The 17,073-nt window shown below is 55.0% G+C and overlaps 3 protein-coding genes across 4 annotated transcripts; 2 read left to right on the forward strand and 1 right to left on the reverse strand.

The window, feature by feature from the left end:
- Nucleotides 1-196: 196 nt before the first annotated feature.
- Nucleotides 197-3,944, reverse strand: C24H1orf50 (chromosome 24 C1orf50 homolog). The gene is made up of 4 exons (XM_005528286.3): nucleotides 3,763-3,944; nucleotides 2,838-2,924; nucleotides 1,696-1,827; nucleotides 197-1,087 (listed from the first exon to the last, which is right to left on the reverse strand). The coding sequence occupies exons 1-4, from the start codon at nucleotides 3,937-3,939 to the stop codon at nucleotides 896-898; spliced, it is 588 nt and encodes a 195-aa protein (XP_005528343.2). The 5' UTR covers nucleotides 3,940-3,944; the 3' UTR covers nucleotides 197-895.
- Nucleotides 3,945-4,097: 153 nt separating this feature from the next.
- P3H1 (prolyl 3-hydroxylase 1) lies at nucleotides 4,098-10,684 on the forward strand. Its single transcript, XM_005528287.3, has 15 exons — nucleotides 4,098-4,603; nucleotides 4,974-5,126; nucleotides 5,285-5,474; nucleotides 5,955-6,086; nucleotides 6,844-6,983; nucleotides 7,586-7,675; nucleotides 7,786-7,838; nucleotides 8,183-8,304; nucleotides 8,481-8,608; nucleotides 8,703-8,798; nucleotides 8,906-9,056; nucleotides 9,528-9,645; nucleotides 9,834-9,909; nucleotides 10,074-10,214; nucleotides 10,291-10,684. Exons 1-15 carry the CDS (start codon nucleotides 4,115-4,117, stop codon nucleotides 10,408-10,410), a joined length of 2,199 nt encoding a protein of 732 aa, XP_005528344.2. The 5' UTR covers nucleotides 4,098-4,114; the 3' UTR covers nucleotides 10,411-10,684.
- A 1,134-nt stretch (nucleotides 10,685-11,818) lies between these two features.
- Nucleotides 11,819-15,054, forward strand: CLDN19 (claudin 19). 2 transcript variants are annotated; one of them, XM_088066519.1, is made up of 4 exons: nucleotides 11,819-12,186; nucleotides 13,032-13,196; nucleotides 13,381-13,468; nucleotides 13,819-15,054. In XM_088066519.1, exons 1-4 carry the CDS (start codon nucleotides 11,964-11,966, stop codon nucleotides 14,021-14,023), a joined length of 681 nt encoding a protein of 226 aa, XP_087922645.1. In that variant the 5' UTR covers nucleotides 11,819-11,963; the 3' UTR covers nucleotides 14,024-15,054. The 2 variants fall into 2 exon arrangements, with proteins under 2 accessions (XP_087922645.1, XP_005528447.2); XM_005528390.3 differs by having other exon boundaries at nucleotides 13,867-15,054.
- Nucleotides 15,055-17,073: the final 2,019 nt, after the last annotated feature.

Below are 17,073 nucleotides of genomic sequence, written 5' to 3' on the forward strand. Positions count from 1 at the left end.
AAGAAGCCCTGTGTGGCTGGGCAGAGGGAGGGTATCTCCTTGGCAGCTCTGGTCTTTACTTTTCCCTAGTTTTCCTAGGTGGAAAAAAAATGCTGGAGGTGTCCTACCAGCTCCACGTGCCACTAAGTCTCCCTGGCAAAGCTAAAGGTATTTTTGCCATGCAGAAAGAACACAGGGCCTGTTTTGGTGATACATGTGAGGTCAAAGTTGATTTATTTTACTCTCCCCACTGCTCTGGCATAAAGTCATCCAGTATCCTGTCTCTACCAGGCAGCTCATGCACTCAGATCCAAGGGGTAATGGATGAGGATGTGAAACACACATCATCTGGAGAGCACCTGCATGGCACTGTTGAGGATGTTCTTTCCAGAGAAGAGAGCTTCAGGTCACCCCATGTTTCCAGCTCAGGGACCATGACCAGCTAGGACAGAGACCAGAACATTCATCACAGCAGACCCTTTGCCACAGGCTTTTGACCACTCTTCCCAGGCCATAGAGCTCTCTAAACATGTGCATTTTAATAAGGGGAAAATCCAGCCCTGAGATTATTACCTGACTCAAGCACTCACAGTGAGGTACACCAGAGCCAGGCAGATAGGAGATGTTATTTTACAGCATTATCACATGTGCCCCAAGAATTTCTGCTTTTTCCTCCAAGTGCTCTTGGAACTCACACCTTCTGGTATCACCTGTCTCTTGCTACAGCTTGGCATAGATCAATGAAGTAAATTATTGAATTACTAGAAAATCCAGTAAGACTGAATGCAGAATTAGTCTCCTTAAAGCACAGAGCAATCAGCATTTTTGTTTCTTGGTCTCTTTCATTGCCCTGCCTTTGGCAGCATACAGGCAGTGTCCCCTCACTCAGGGACTCTGCTCAGGGGGTCCTGTGTGGTCACTTGTGTGACTTGGTCAGGCCCTGGAAGTTGGGCTCCGTGCACGGGGGCAGTGCTGCCTGCCGGCTCAGCAGCTTCTCCAGGACAGTTATTTCAGCATCTCGTCTCTCAATGTCCTCAAACGGAGTCCAGGACATGTCATGCTGGAGCTTATAGGCACCAAGAAATTCATGGGGGGTGGTACCCCATTCCTGGTGGAGAAAAGAGAGATTCCATCAGTGCTCAGTTTCCCTTGGAACTAGGTTGTGCTGTCCCTCAGCCCTGCTACCTTCAAAGCAGCCCCAGCTACATGACCATCCCATTTCCTAACCTAAAAATAGGCTCAGCTGCCCTGAGTCTAAGATCAGGTCAAGCTCCAGCACTGCTGACACAAGAAGGTTTGTGGACACAAAATCTCCCTGACCTGGCCCAGAGCTTTGCCCTGAAGCCTCCACCCTGCATGTAAGAAAATGGGTGGTTTGGAAGGAGAAGGAGGAGACCTCCAAGACCATCCCCTCAGCTGCAGCTGGGCTGAAAGAGCCCATCCTGCCAGGCAGCCAGGGAAGGCTCAGGGCACATTGGCAGTTCTTCCAGACAGAGAACCGCAGGTACCAAAAGACAAAATTCAGGTCCATGCCCCAAAGGGCTTCTTGCCATTCTCCACCAAGAGCCAGGAAAGTCCATAAGATGGCTCTGGCCCCAGCAGGCTAATCCAGAGCCCCATCAAGCTGATGCTTTTGCCTGAGCTCCATATGTTCCCAAGCACCAGAAACATGACTTTTTTCTCCTCCCTTCTTCTTCATGGGCTGTAACCACCCACCTTAGGAGACAGGATAGAGAAATACCGCTGCCCACTCTCCCGCCTGTACATGTAGTAAATATTTCCTGGCTTCTTCACAAGGTTGCAGGCCACGTGGTTCAGATCAGCATCCCTGTTAGCTTCATCCAAGACCTGGAATACACAAAACTTACCATTTTTACACTTGAAATAAAATGACAACATGCTATTGCCTCTCAGCCATAGCCCAAGACACATCACTTGACCTATAGGTCATTGATGTCCCTGGCACACAGGAAGGAGATGTTTTCCAAAGAGATAAAGTTTTTTCTGATTCTTCCCTGTCAGCAGGACTTCAGAGAAACTCCACAGAGGTGGAGATACCTCTGCATCTCACCCCAGATTCACCTCTACACTTGACACCACTACATCCTGGGCTTATTCCTCATCTCTGCACACAGCTGCTGGACACTGGGGCCTTCCTGCTGTGCCCCGCAAGGGAAGGAGCAGCAAACAAAGGAGAATTCATCTCCCCAGCTCCACCACCTGACTGCTCCACTGCTCCAGCTCCACCAGTTAATGATTACATGATGTAATGGCCTCAATGGCAGTGAGCCAGTTGCAGTGACTGGCAGATCCTTCCCCACTCTGGCTCCAGATTTCACCCCTAAGGGTGAAGGCTGGATTGATGAGCACAGCCAAGCCCTGCTGTGTGCTGCTGGGACCACTCACTCCAGCAAATGAGCCAGGATCAACGGGAAAGCCAAGCTTATCATCAGGTAAGAGCTCATCTCTCCCAGGGCCTCAGATCCAGCTAGGGACACATCGTCACTTCACCAGATCCTTCCAAGAGCACAGTGCACACACAGGTCACCTGTCCCAAAACCAGAGTCATGTCTCTCTGTCCTGACACCCAAGCTGTTTTGGATCACCTGCCCTTGCTCCCCTACTTTTATTCAAAGTCCTTCCTGGTATGCTCAGGATGCAGGGAAAGCACTGAAATCAACCCTTCCCCATCCCCCTTGACACTGGACAATAAACCTTATTTTTCCATCAAATCTTCTCTGCTCAGCTCCTGGCCTCAACTCACACCTAGGCCACAGCTCTCCCCAAATGCCCAGCAGTGGCAGCAGATGCTCATCACCCCAGGCAAGGCAATGAGCCTTCTGCCCATCCTCACTCACCTTGCGTGCCTGCTCCTGCAGGTACCGGATCTGCTCAGCGATGACTGTCAGCTTGCTGCAGGCGTTTGCTCGGACAAAGTCATCGGCCTGGGACAGAAAATCAGGGCTGGTCAGGACAGGAAGAACCGCAGCCCTGTAGACTGTGCTGAGCCACACAGTCTACGGTCTGCTCAAGGCATCAACAGAGCTGGGGAGTGCAGGAGCAAGGACCAGGAGCTGTCTGGATAGGCTGAGGGGCAGTGAGGGGGAGCAGCAGGACATACTGGGAGACACTGGGTTGGACTGGTAGTGGGATGCACTGGGAAGAGGCAGTAGGACATACACTAAGCATTTGGGTGAACTGAGAAGCTCTGGGGGACATCACTGGAGTACAGGATGTGCTATGAAGCATGGGGTTACAGTGTTACGTAGTGGAGGGCACTGGGAGGACCAGTTGGACATATCAGGAAAAGCTGGGATGGACTAAAAAGGCAGGGAATCACTGAAGCAGTCACAGGACATATGGATCTAGGAGGGACTGGGAGTGTGGGAGTGGGAGGCATCTGTAAACGCTGCTGTGAACTAAAGATAGTGGGATATACTGGGATGCAGCAGTGCATACTGGGGTGGGACTTCAGTGGGATGCTCTAGGAGTCACTGTGGGGCAGCACAGTGGGAAGCACTGAAATGCAATGGAAGGTTCTGGAGACACCAACAGCGTGGTGGTATCGGGAAGATACTGGCACAGTGAAATACTGGGAGGGGACAGTGGGACACGGTGGGAAACATCACAGGACACACCAGGAGGCCGCCGGGGCCACCGGAGAGCAGCGGGACGTTCTGGTAGGCACCAAGGCCGCCGCAGGTCCCGAAGACAGCCGGGAGGCAGCGCGACAGCGAGCCCAGCCCTGCCCCGGCAGCCCCGCCGCTGGGACCAGGCCCTCACCTGCTGCACCTGCCGGGCCAGGGCCACTAGGTCATCGGGGTCCCCGACGCGGCCGGCACGCCCGGCGCTGCCCTCGACCAGGGCCAGCCCAGGGTCGGGACCGGGACCGGGACCGGGACCCGGACCGGGGCCGGGGCCGGGGCCATCATCCCCCGGTTCCGCGCCGCCCTCCGCCATCGCCCCACCGCTTCCGCCCGGGGGGGCGGCTTCCGCTGAGGCGTGAGCACGCGCGCTGGGGGCGGGGCCATGGCGGCGCTCTGCGGCCGCTGGTTGGGCGGGGGCGGGGCGGGGGCGGGGCCAGTCCCGCTCCGCTGCCCGGGCGGGGGTGCCGCGGCCCGGCCGGCGGTCGGGCATGGCGCCACCGCCGCCGCCGCTTCTGCTGCTGCTGCTGCCGCCGGTGCTGCTGGCGCTGCTGGCGCGGGCGGTCACGCCACAGGAACCGGTCCCGGTCCCGACCCTGGCACCGGGCGACCCGCCGTTGCCCGCCCAGCCCCCGGACGCGCTGTTCGCCGCCGGTGCCGAGGCGTACGCGCGGGGGGACTGGCCCACCGTTGTGCTGCAGATGGAGCGGGCGCTGCGGGCGCGGGCCGCCGTGCGCTCCCGCCTGGCGCGGTGCCGCCTGCGCTGCGCCAACACCACCGCGGGGCCGGCGGAGGGCACCGAGTCCCAAAGCGACCCGGTGCTCCGGGACTTGTGGTACTTTCGGGCGCTGCTTCACCGCGCCGCCTGCCTGCGGGACTGCGGGCCCGCCGCGCCCTCCCGGTACCGCCTGGCCGAGGAGCTGGACCGGGAGTTCAGCCGGCGCAGCCCCTACAACTACCTCCAGGTCGCCTATTTCAAGGTGCGGCACCGGCAGCGACGGAGGGAAGGGAAGGGGGTGGCCCACCACGACGGGATTTGGGACGGGCGGGATGCATGGAGGATCCCGCAATCAGGCGGGAGGATGGACGGGTGGGACCGGCCGGTGGCGATCCCGGGACGCCGGGAGGGTTCGGTGTCTGCCCCGGCAGAGTGGGGTTGCCGACCGGCAGCCCCGGCTTTGCCCTCCGCTCCTTCGCGGCCCCCCCCCCCCCCCACCAGTGCCACGTCGGAGCTCGGCGGAGCCGCCCCTGTCACCGCCCTCCGGGCCGGGGTGCCCCGGGATGCCCCGGGAGCGGGTGTCCCCTCCGCTCCGCACCGGATCCGCGCTGTCTCACCCCCCTCTCGCCCAGATGAACCGGCCGGCACAGGCGGCGGCGGCCGCTCACACCTTCTTCGTGGCCAACCCCGGGCACCAGGAGATGAGGCAGAACCTGGAGTACTACCAGGCTATGGTGGGAGTCCACGAGGATGACTTCACTGACCTGGAGGCCAAACCCCACCTGGTGAGACCCTCCCCTCCCAAAGCTGCTGTCCGCTGTGGAACCCAGGACAAACACACCACAGCTGAGAGCTCACGAGATGCCATGGCGGTGGGGACGAGGTGATCCATCATGGGGAGTGGAGCACTGAGATCCCCTCGTCGTTTCTCATCCCTCCGCAGAGAGAGTTTCAGCTGGGTGTCCGGTTCTACACAGAGGAGCAGCCAGCCGCCGCCATCCTGCACCTGGAGAAGGCACTGGAGGAATATTTAGTGGCAGACACCGAGTGCCGCGCTCTCTGTGAGGGACCGTACGACTACGAGGGCTACAACTACCTGGAGTACAACGCAGACCTTTTCCAGGCCATTACAGGTGGGAGCCATGCCTCTGTATCCTGTCACAAGAGTTGAGTACAATTCTCGGCAGATTGGTCCCCCTGGGGTGGGGGTAGGGGGTCCCTGAAGAATGGAAACCCCATCCTAGCTTTCACTAGGGAAGGTGTGGCGAGTAAGTGGCAGGAGGTGTTTACCTGCACTTAGCCCTAGGGCTGATGCCCAGGAGTCCTCCACGTTCCAGAGGAATATGGGAAGACAGAAGAGAGCCCTGTGGAGGGTCACCAGGATGTGATGGGAGGCTGAGGATGGCTACTCTGTCCTGAGAGAGCACCACAACCCCACCACTGCTCAACTCAGAGGTGGACGATGCCCATGCCTGAGGGTTTTCCACTTCCAAAAAGCTTGCAACAAGCCCAGTATGAGCAGGAGGTTGGACACCCCTCAGGGTCCTGCCCCCCAGCCTGTGGGTGACCATGAGCAGTGACATGCACAGTGACATGCAGTTTTTCTCTGCCAGATCACTCCATGCAGGTGCTAAGCTGCAAGCAGGGCTGTGTCACAGAGCTGGCCTCACAGCCTGGCCAGGAGAAGCCTCTGGAGGATTTCCTGCCCTCACACTTCAACTACCTGCAGTTTGCCTACTACAACAGTAAGTAGCTCCTCACCCCGTCCTCTATAGCTGTCAGCACCAGGCACTCAATTCTGCATTGAAATCATGATCCTCAGAGTGGTTTGGGTGGGGAAAGGACTTTCAGAAATAATCTCATCAGTCCAACTGAAAATGAAGGGACATCTACCACTGGTCACTCAGATCTCCCAGAGCCCCATCCACCTCGGTCTTTAACACTCTAGGCAGTCTCTGCCAGGGCCTCACCACTTTCAAAATGCCCTCCTTATGGCCAACCTAGTGCTGCCTTTCTTCAGTTTAAGACAATTCTCCTTGTTCTCTCACTATAAACCTTGATAACAAGTTGTCTTCATCTCTCTTGTGGCTGCTCTTGGTATGGGAAGGCCATAGATCACCCAGGAGCCAACCTGACTCATTCTGTGATTGTGTGATTCTGTGATTCCACATGTAAATGGGGTAGGAAGCTTTAGTGGCTGGAAACTGCAGATTTGCCAGTAAATGGTTGTGTCTGGCTACCTGTAAATAGGCTTTGTAATGTTTTCCAAGTGAGAAAAGTACCCAAGCTATACAAGTACCCCTGATTTCTGTTGTGATGCTTTCTGGAGACAGGAGAGCACCACGGAGTCTGAATTTTGCCTTTGTGACAGCAGTTATCCTTTCTCCAGGGGATCTGCCCTGGAACACAAGGACTGTGTCCCTCAACTCCCCTCCACACCTGTCTTTGTTCTGCCTCTGGTGTCCTTGGACGTGCCATTAACAGCTCCATTTCTCATTGCAGATGGGAATTATGAAAAAGCCATTGAATGTGCCAAAACCTATTTGCTCTTCTTCCCACATGACGAGGTGATGAACCAAAATTTGGCCTATTACACTGCTGTCCTGGGGGAACACCTGGCCAGACCCATCCAGCCTCGAGAGGTGAGCAATCAGATGGGACAAATGATTGCAGGGACACCTTGTCTTTTCACTAGGGACCTCTGCAGAAGTTGTAGGGTCTCCTCCATGCCAGCTACTGAAGGTGGACAGAAATGGGTGGATTTAAGGTCAGACAAGCTGGAAAATAGCTGAAAAACATCACTGGCAAAATGTCTTAGGCCACGTGAAGCTGGATGACTGGCACACATGGACCCATTCCTGAGAGAGGGGGCTGTGAGGAGCAGGAGGACAATCTTTATAGGGGGATCTGAGCCCTCCTCTGTTGCAGTCTTCCACAGCTGAAGAGAAATTTCTTAAAAAGGGGAGGATTTGGCTTCAAAATTGCCAAGTCCACCAGAATGGATTCTGCAGAAGGACCACACATGTGCCTCTGCTCAACTGTCATCTCCCCAGGGTTTGTCCACAGGGAAGTTCAGACAGGATGGGGAAAGCCACCTTCCTTGCCAGCTGCCAGATGGAGCAGGAAGCCAGGCTGCGGGTCTGGACCACAGGAATGGTGTAAACCCACACCTTCCTGCCCACACTTGGGGTCTTTCAGAACCCTCCTGCTGTACCTCACCCCATCCCTCTGCCCCTTGCCACAGGAGATCCAGGTGTATCACCAGCAGAGTCTGATGGAGAAGGAGCTGCTCTTCTTCAGCTACGACGTCTTTGGCATCCCTTTTGTGGACCCGGTGGGTGGTGTGAGACCAGGGGGATGCAGTGGCCAGATGGAATGCAGATGAGGGGTCTGTGTCCTGGCCAGATCCTTGTCCAGCTCCTGATGTTGTTCTTCTGGCTTCAGGACACATGGACACCTGAAGAGGTGATACCAAAACGACTGCGAGAGAAACAGAAGTGAGTGCTGTCCCCAGCCAAGCTCACCCAAACCCTTCTTCCTCTGTGGGCTTTGGGCCAGGGGCCATGCTATAGAGCTTGGGCCAGGGGAAATTTTGATGCTGGGACTGGAAGAGGCTGCTGGAGGGCAGAACTTTACTTCCCATCCGCCCATGGGACGATGGGCACGTGTAGGTCACCCCAAGCACCTCAGAGAGAGGGATGTGTTGAGGTGGCTCTCTCCAGTCTAGGTGCCAGCTTCATTACTGGCACCTGAGACAACTTGTCCTGCCCTTGTGCTAGCGGCCCTCACTTCTGATGTGGGGACAGTGGGGTGGTGGTGCTGATGGCTGCTGCATGCCCAGGGTGGAGCGGGAGACAGCAGCACGCATCTCTGAGGAAATCGGCAACCTCATGAAGGAGATCGAGACACTGGTGGAGGAGAAGGCCAAAGAGTCTGCTGACATGAGCAAGTTCATCCGAGAAGGTGGAGAAGGCCAGGAGGGGAGGTGGGATGGGGACCTTTGTGACCCCTGCTGCCAGCTCACAGTTCCTCCACACATGGGTGGCAGCAGGAGCAGGTGGTGGGACCACAGCTTCCCCCGGCCACCCCAGAGCTGGTGACACCTATCCCCACACCCACCAATCCCATTTGTGCCACAGGTGGCCCTTTGGTGTACGAAGGAGCCAGTGTCACCATGAACTCCAAGGCCCTGAATGGCTCCCAGCGTGTCGTGGTGGATGGAGTCCTTTCTGCTGAGGAGTGCCAAGCACTGCAGAGACTCACCAACGTGAGTGCAGGGACGTGTGGAGCAGGCAGGGATGGGTGGAGGATGCTGAGGGGTCACATCCCATCAGACCAGTAACAACAATCGGGTTTTGCAGGCGGCTGCCTCGGCTGGAGATGGCTATCGGGGGAAGACCTCTCCTCACACTCCCAGTGAGACCTTCTATGGCGTGACTGTCCTCAAGGCCCTCAAGGTTGGGGTGGAGAAGCAGGCGGTGGGGACAAGGGAGGGTAGTTTCAGGCAGTTTTGCCCATGCCCAGCTGGGGCTGAGCCCCTGTGCTGTTTTTTCCTCCTCCACAGCTGGGCCAGGAGGGCAAGGTGCCCCTGCACAGTGCCTACTTGTACTACAACGTGACGGAGAAGGTGAGGCGCATGATGGAGTCCTACTTCCGTCTGGAGGTCCCACTCCACTTCTCCTACTCCCACCTAGTGTGCCGCACGGCCATCGAGGGTGAGAGTGCCCCAGAGGAGCAAGTCTCGCCCTGCCTGGACCTCCTCTAACAGCTGCAGTGGTCTGGTCTTGGATCTTTTCTCTGGAGACCTCCTTGCTGCTCCCTAACCCACTCCTTTTCCCAGGAGGGTGTAGGAAGCTTGTCCCTGAGCCCAGTTTGGGAAGATGAGCAGCAGCTCTGCTGGTTGCCTCTAACAGGGCAGATGGCTTCATGCCATACAGGATTTCAATCACTCTGAGGCATTTTTGGGATGGGTGCTAAGAGAGACTGTGCCTGGAGGGCCATGGAAATCCCATGGGACAAGTCAAGAGGGTTTTATGCCACCCAAATGGCTTTGCATGATCCACACTCCAGCAAGCAGAAGTGCTTTAGGCTACACGTGACTTTCTTGTCATCTCCAAGCACGGGATACTTGGGGATGGACCCTGTTCTTGCACAGAGGGGTCCTGACATGCCCTGTTCTACCCTAGAGAAGCAAGAAGGCCGGAGTGACAACAGCCACGAGGTGCACGTGGACAACTGCATTCTCAATGCAGAGGCACTGGTGTGTGTGAAGGAACCCCCAGCCTACACTTTCCGGGATTACAGGTACTGGTGGTGGCTGTCAGCTGCAGCTTCTCCACCTAAGGGTACCATGATTTGGTGGCACCTGGGTTGGGAGGAGCAAGGTGGGAGGACACCAAACCTGGGCTCTCCTGCCTCTGGCTCTTGCCATGGTGTTGGGGTGCTCTGCTGATGGTTGCTCGTCACCTCCACTTGTCCCCTGCTCCCTTTAGTGCAATCCTCTACCTCAACGGAGACTTTGAAGGAGGAGCTTTCTACTTCACCAAGCTGGATGCCAAGACTCAGACTGTGAGTAGCTCAGCTCCCAAGATCCATGTGCAGCACCAAATCCAGCTCCTGCCTGTTGGCCCTGTCCCCTGGGAACATCCCCTGAGCCACTGTGAAAGATGAACTTGGGTTGAGGGGATCCAGCTCAGCCCTGACTGGGCTGTCCTGGTCTCCCACCTTGACAGGCAGAGGTCCAGCCGCAGTGTGGCCGTGCTGTGGGCTTCTCCTCTGGCTCAGAGAACCCCCATGGGGTGAAGGCTGTGACCAAAGGTCAGCGCTGTGCCATTGCCCTCTGGTTCACCTTGGACCCTCGGCACAGTGAGCGGGTGAGCTCCCTCCCGGCAGCACAAAGGTTTTTTGGGTGGGACAGTGGCTGTGCTTACACCATGGGTCTGCCCACAGGAGCGTGTGCAGGCAGATGACCTGGTGAAGATGCTTTTTGGCATGGAAGAGGGGGATTTGGAGCCAGAGCTGGAGAAGGAATCACCAGCTGCCGTTGTGGTGGGGAAGGATGAGCTGTGACATCCTACAGGGATCCTACAGGATGTTTCTGCTGGGACTAGTCATGTCAGCATTGTGGCTTCAGGCTGCACAGCCACAAGGGTGACATATGGGACCCCCTCTGCCCCCAACCCAGTTGGAATGGGGCTTTGGAGAATGCTGTGTACTGCCCCTGCAGCATCCAGCATCCCCCCGCAGAGCTGGCCTGGGGTGTGTGATGGAGGCCCAGGGGTGGGTGACATGGGGACAAGTGTTAGGGGTGGGGCCCTGGTGCTGACGGGTGCAAGATGTGTGCCTTTCCTGAACTTGCAGCTATTTAAGTGCCTTCTGCAGAAAATGAGTGAATAAAGGTATTTTTTTTTCTAAGCTGTTGCTTTCTGAGTGGGGACTGAAGGCTGGTGCCACGCTCTGGCTGTTGTCAGCGTTGGGGTGCAACTTTTCCTCCTGGCAAACCTTTACCCAAGAGTGTTGTAGCCCTGTAGCCTCAGAAAGGTGTTTGGGGGGCAGAAGGTGCCCCAGGGACAGTAGAGGCAACACAATCTCCAGCTGAGCATCCTCTGGACCCTCCTCCCATAGCGTGGGAAGGAACCCACCATTCCAGGGAGGAGGGAACCGTCCTTGAACAAGAAGGACATTGAGCACCCTGGCAGGCGGGGACAGGGCACTGAATTGTTCCTGCAGATGTCTGGCCATTACCATAACCATCCTGGGAATGTGGGCAAATAAATCCTGCCCCCTGTGCAGCCACCCAGCACCCCCATCCCACTTGGAGGGGTGGGCAGGGGCAGTCTGGAGGATGATTTCTCCAGGATGAAGATAGGTTTCCAGTGGAGGCTGCCCACCATCCCAGCATCCACCCCCAGCTGCCTGAGCGCGTGAGCAGACTGCTGATGAGGCCACGGCGGTTAACGATTGCCAGGTCCTGGGGCTGCAAGGGGCTTGGTGTCACCAGGGTGGTGACACGTGTTCCCCACACCCCCTGTCCCTCTCCTGCAGGCGTACCCCGCTGACAATGGCTTCTCTTGTTGAGTGCCATGGTGGCGTGGTGTGCCTGAATTCCCTCAGTGAATGAACTGCTTCCCTGCTCCCTGTTGAATTCCTGGAGAGACCTCTGGGGGGGCTCCCAGCCCACGGCAGGGGGTCAAGGACAACTTGGGGGTCAAGGTAACTTCCCACACACCCCCGTCCCCTCCACCTGTTGGGGAGCCCCATTTTCCCCCATCCCTCCACTGTCGTTTGACAGGTCTCCCACAAGCCCCGTTCTCTCCCGTTGGACCCAAATACCCTCCGTGCCCCAAATCTTTCCCTTCAGACCACATTCTTCCCTCTAGGATTCAAATCCCTTGCCTCCAATCCCAAATCACCCTCCTCAGACTCAAATCTGAGTCCCCTCCATCCCCCTAATCCCAACCTCCCAATTCCCCTTAAACTCCAGCTCACCCTTTAGCCTCAACTCTCCCACTCCACTCCACTCTTTGCCTTCACTTCAAATCCTCCTCCCTTCCCTCCTCCCGAGCCGTTTTCCCTCTGGGAGCCGCCGCTGCGGTTCTTTCCGTCCAGCATCCCGCGGGGCGATGGGCGGCGGGGCTCGGCAGCTGGCCGGGTACCTGGCGGCTGTGGCCGGCTGGCTGGCAGCGCTGGCCGCGGCCGTGCTGCCGCACTGGAGGCAGAGCTCGTATGCCGGAGACGCCATCATCACCGCCGTGGGGCTCCACGAGGGGCTGTGGATGAGCTGCGCTGCCCAGAGCACAGGGCAGGTCCAGTGCCGCCTGCACGACTCGCTGCTCTCCCTCGAAGGTGGGTACGGGGACACCGAGGGTGAGACGCGCTTCTTGTTCCCCCTCCCCATCTCTGCCTCGGGTCTGAGCTCCCCTGGGATCCTGAGCTGCCCTTGCCACGCTGTAACTCTGAGCCAGATGTGGGTTTGATGCTCCCTCGTATGGCTCTGAGCCCCTCTCTGTGTTTGAACCCACCTGTAGGGGTTTGAACACACATCGCCAACAGCTCTGTACCCTCTTCATGTCTGGATGCCTCCTTCCCCTGTGGATCTGAGCTTCCCTGGCCCTTCCTGGAGCCTCAGTCACCTTCAGGTCCAAGTCCTTCTTGCCCCCACCCCTATTGTAGGTCTGACTCCCCTCAGAAGGGTCTGAGTCTACTCATCCACTGAGCTGATGTGTGTCCAAGCTTCCCTCTCCCATCCTGGGCCCCAACCTCCCCACCCTGGGACCGAGTCTCTCTTGGTCCTGTGTGTTTGAGCCCCTTTGTGTGCCTGGGACACTCCTGGCCCTGGCAGGTTTGAGCTCCAGTGTGGGCATCACATTTAGATACCGACAGTGCCCCATGGGGACATCAAAAACATGACTGTGCATCACCCTTTTGGCATTTGGGGACTGTGGTGCTGCCCAGCCCAGCCCAGTCATGAGCAAGATGAGGGTGGCAGGGAGGAAGGTCAGGGAAGGCACTGGGAGCAATGCCCTGAGCTGAGGTCTCCATATCTGCTGGGTGGGGAGGACATGACCTGGGAACTGCACAGCAAGGACAGGGTTAATAAGGACAGGTCCATCACCAGCATGGAATGCAGTGAACTTGCTCCCTGTGGCCAAAGGCACCTGCTGGGAGCAGTTTTTCTTCCCCTCTTGCAGTTCACATCCAGACATCCCGGGCTCTCATGGTCATTTCTCTGCTCCTGGGCTTCTTTGGCATCATCGTGAGCGTGGTGGGCATGAAATGCACTAAGGTTGGGGAGGAGGATCCTGTCACCAAGAGCCGCATAGCTGTTGCTGGAGGTGTCCTCTTCGTTCTCTCTGGTAAGGCAGCTCTGGCCTTCCTACACCAAAGTGCAGGAACCCTCAAACACCTTTCAACACTGACAGGAGCAGTTTGGTGAGGGCTGGGTGTCACTGACAGCCAATGTTTGGTATCTCACTGCAGAGGGCTTTGCACTGGTTCCTTCCAACCCCAAGCACTCAGTGATTCTGGTTCTGTGCCCAGGTCTGTGCACGCTGGCTGCCGTGTCGCTGTACGCAACGCAGGTGACCCATGAGTTCTTCAGAGAGAGCATCGTCCCCGTCAATGCGAGGTAAGAGCCCGGCCCAGGGGCTGCCCTTCGGGATTCTGTCTGTCCCTGACATCCCACTGCACCTCCCCTCGCTGGTTTTGGTGGGGCACAGCGCTGTGGGTCGGTGTGCCCCACAGCTGGGACCTCACTGCCACCTTGCAGATGTCCCTGATGCTTTCGTTGTTACCAGCTGGGGCAGGGTAGTGGTGGACATGTGCAATTTCAGCCCAGGGGAGGATTAAAAGATGGGGGCACGTGGGAGCTGGATATAGCCAGCAGGAAAAGTGGGGATGGAGAGGGAAGAACCAAAATCTGCCTTGGCGTCACTGGTCACCTCATCAGGGCTTCGAGCATCCCATTGCCCATCTCAGTTTGCACCTCCGCCTCTCTCTGATGATCCCTCACCCCTTTCACCACAGGTACGAGTTTGGCTCTGCTCTCTTCGTGGGCTGGGGGGCCTCCAGCCTCTCCATGCTGGGGGGGTCCCTCCTGTGCTGCTCCTGCCCTGCCAAGGAGCGCCGAGGCCAGCAGTACCACCGGCAGTCCCAGCCCTCCACGGCCCGGGAGTACGTCTGAGCACAGCCCTGCCCTCCTGCTGCCTCCCTGCCCTCCCCAAAACCAGGCAAGACCCCGTGAGACCTTTCTCCTCCTTATCTTCCATGTTTCAGCACCATTTTCAGTGCCAGCCTCTACAACAGAGGTTTTAAGTGTCACACCTCCCGTGTCCATCACTGCCATGCTCTCCTCAGCCGGAGTTATGGCCAGGCCGTGTCTGTCCGTCTGTCTGTCTGTCTGTCTGTCTGTCTGTCTGTCTGTCTGTCACAGGGATGCTGGGCCCCCCAGGGGCACAGAGCCAATCCCACAGGGTGTCCTGCACAGAAGCCACCCCCTGTCCCAAACCCGTTTTGGAGGAACCCAGAGCTTGGTTTTCCTGGGATGAGGTTTTCACTTCTAACAGCACCAGCCCCACTCGGGGTTGAAGCATCCCCACACCCTGCTCTTGGCAAAGGGATGTTTTCAGGGTGCAGCATTCCCCTGCCTCATTGCTACTGAAAAGCAACACTTTTTAAATTATTATTAATTATTATTGATTCCTGCCTGGAGGCCTGTTGCTCCAGCTGAGCTCTGCCAGCCCAAACCTGCCTTGGGCTCATTCCTGTCCAGGACCAGGCTGTGCCTTGTTAAACAAGAATAAATGGGTTTGGGCAAATTAAAGCAGCAAAAAGAGGCTCTGAACACAAAGGATTTGTTTTTAGTTTTGGTGCCCAACACAACTATTTTGAGTGGCAGATGGACAGAGCCCTGAATTTTGGTGCCTCCCTGCTGGGTCCAAATCCCTCTTCCCTGCCAGGATCCCCTAGAGTGGACAGTGAAGGTTCCAAACACAACCTGCTAATTGCCTCCACCTCTTTGTACCTCTAATCTACTGCTAATAATTGTTTTGCAACTTCCAAAGCTCCAATTTCATCTGTAAATCCTCCAAACTCCCTGTACTCCATCCCTCCAGCTCTGCTGCAAGTGCTGTGCCAGCCAGCCCACAGGGTAGGACGCTGGAAATTATCCAAACAGTTTCACTACCTAATTTTTTATTATTATTATTTTATTTTTAAACCCAAATATGAAGAGAGATGATTTTTAAGTTTTTTTCTTGCTTTATTTTATTTTATTTTATTTTATTTTATTTTGTTTTGTTTTATTTTATTTTATTTTACTTCCTTTTACTTCATTTTATTTTATTTTACTTCATTTTATTTTATTTTACTTAATTTTATTTTCTATTTCTCTGCTTTATTTTACTCTCTTTTTCTCCATTTTATTTTCTTTTCCTGTATTTTATTTCCTTCCCCTCTATTTGATGTTATTCCTATGCCCAGATCTGAGTCCCTGGCTGTGCTGGAGGAGAAGGAATGTTATGTTTTCCCCAGGGGAGGGTGATTTCTCTCTTTCTCCCTGGCATTAACTGCCCTTTTTCTCTTTTAAATTGCAGCCCCCCTGTAAAATTGTGTCCTGCACCCCTCAGGGGAGAGCAGTGCTTGCAGGCTGGCATCACCCAGCAGGTGCTGAACCCAAATTTTGGGGTTCCCCTTGAAAAACACCAACCAAAAGCCACTGCAGGAAGGATTGAAAAGAAACCTTGTGCTTTAAAACAAACAAACAAAACAAAACAAAAAACCCAAAACCAACTAAAAAATAAAAAAGGCTTTTTTATATTTCAGTGTAAAGAATGTTTTTAATCTATTAATATAAATTCCATTAGCTTTTCCATGGGATGTGTGGCTTGGAAATGGGGTGGGTGGGGATTTTTAAATGCTTTTTTTTTTTTTTTTTTCTTTTTGTACTAAAAATTGTGACTTGGTGGTATTAAAATATTTTCAATCATGGGCATCTTTCTGGTACTGTCTCTTTTATCTCCCCTCATTCCCCATCTGGACCAGTCCCTTCCAGTGACTCCAGTTCAGAGCCACTCCTGCAGTGGGGCAGGAGCCTCTTCCCCATCCTCAAAGGTTTTTTCCCCTCTGTCTAAATTGTGCCTTTTGCCACGTGTTTCTCTCAAAGGTGGGGATGTGGCCTTGAAAATTTCTTCATTTAAGATTAAATCCCTGGGAATCCCTCTTGGCTCCTCCACAAGTCTCTTCCCAAGGCTGAAATGCCACCAGCACCTTCCACTTTTGGACATTCTTATGGACCCTACAAGCTGAAGTCTCCCTGTTTTCTCCCATTTCCCATGAATTCAGAGCTGATTTGTGCCTAATTGGGTATTTGCTAATTGAAGCTGATTTTTATTCCCCTGTGCAGGGATGTGAGCCCTGCTGTGCATGTTTTTCTTCAGAGATCATGTTTTCCATCCAGGTTTTTGCATGGCTGCTGTGTCATCTTAGCATCCTCGTCCTGTCCCCTGCACCTGGACCAGAAATAAATCCCATCCCACCTCAAACCCAGGGATTTGCTGTCCTTGGTGGTTGCTGTGACATCTCCAAGAGTCACCCAAAGGGGATGGACACCCAGGCTGGCACATCAAAGCAGGGGATTTGCCTTTGCAGGTTAAAACAGAGTTTCCCCCCTCCAACACACATTTTCTTTGGTCATTAAACCAGTTTAATGAGCAGAACTGAAGGTTTGGGTTGTACCTCTTGCTTTCAGCCAAACCTCTGGGAAATAATAGTCACTTTTAAATGAGGGAAAAGGGAAAATGACCCCCACACAAAGGCATGCAGAAGAGTTTTTCTCACACCTCTGAGACATGGCTGTTTGAATTTGGTGGTGAATTTTTTATTAAAAAATAATTCTTACTCACTGTCCTGACCCTACAGCATCTACTGAGTCCTCTCAAGTTCTCTGAGATGATCCCATCCAAGAAAGCACCTTCTTTTTTTTCCTTGCCAGCCACAGCAGGATTTTTAGTACAAAATTTGCTAAAGTTCAAGGTTTGGGTCTTGTCAGCGCTTTTTTAACACATGGTTTGGACAAACCTCATGGTCTGGTTTTCACTGTCATTAACCCAGGAAAGGAGCTTAATCATTTGACTACTGCTAGTTCTGCTCCTCCACCTGCCCCTTTTCACCCCCAAAAAGGTTTCAGTTGGGGATTGACAAGGCAGATTAGTTTGATATATCATAAACTGAGTG

This window comes from Pseudopodoces humilis, chromosome 24, assembly GCF_049639895.1.
Source record: "Pseudopodoces humilis isolate 2021_Gansu_Grassland_sample_001 chromosome 24, ASM4963989v1, whole genome shotgun sequence".
Lineage (NCBI taxonomy): Eukaryota > Metazoa > Chordata > Aves > Passeriformes > Paridae > Pseudopodoces > Pseudopodoces humilis.

Excerpts from the sequence above, each read along its gene's own strand:
- C24H1orf50 (XM_005528286.3), bottom strand. The coding sequence starts at position 3,939 with ATGGCGGAGGGCGGCGCGGAACCGGGGGATGATGGCCCCGGCCCCGGC. Across the intron at positions 2,925-3,762 it reads TGGCCCGGCAGGTGCAGCAG|GCCGATGACTTTGTCCGAGC; the intron begins GTGAGGGCCTGG and ends TTTCTGTCCCAG. Across the intron at positions 1,828-2,837 it reads TGCAGGAGCAGGCACGCAAG|GTCTTGGATGAAGCTAACAG; the intron begins GTGAGTGAGGAT and ends TGTGTATTCCAG.
- P3H1 (XM_005528287.3), top strand. The coding sequence starts at position 4,115 with ATGGCGCCACCGCCGCCGCCGCTTCTGCTGCTGCTGCTGCCGCCGGTG. Across the intron at positions 5,127-5,284 it reads TGGAGGCCAAACCCCACCTG|AGAGAGTTTCAGCTGGGTGT; the intron begins GTGAGACCCTCC and ends ATCCCTCCGCAG. Across the intron at positions 9,646-9,833 it reads TACACTTTCCGGGATTACAG|TGCAATCCTCTACCTCAACG; the intron begins GTACTGGTGGTG and ends TGCTCCCTTTAG.
- CLDN19 (XM_088066519.1), top strand. The coding sequence starts at position 11,964 with ATGGGCGGCGGGGCTCGGCAGCTGGCCGGGTACCTGGCGGCTGTGGCC. Across the intron at positions 12,187-13,031 it reads CTCGCTGCTCTCCCTCGAAG|TTCACATCCAGACATCCCGG; the intron begins GTGGGTACGGGG and ends CCCCTCTTGCAG. Across the intron at positions 13,469-13,818 it reads ATCGTCCCCGTCAATGCGAG|TTTGCACCTCCGCCTCTCTC; the intron begins GTAAGAGCCCGG and ends TGCCCATCTCAG.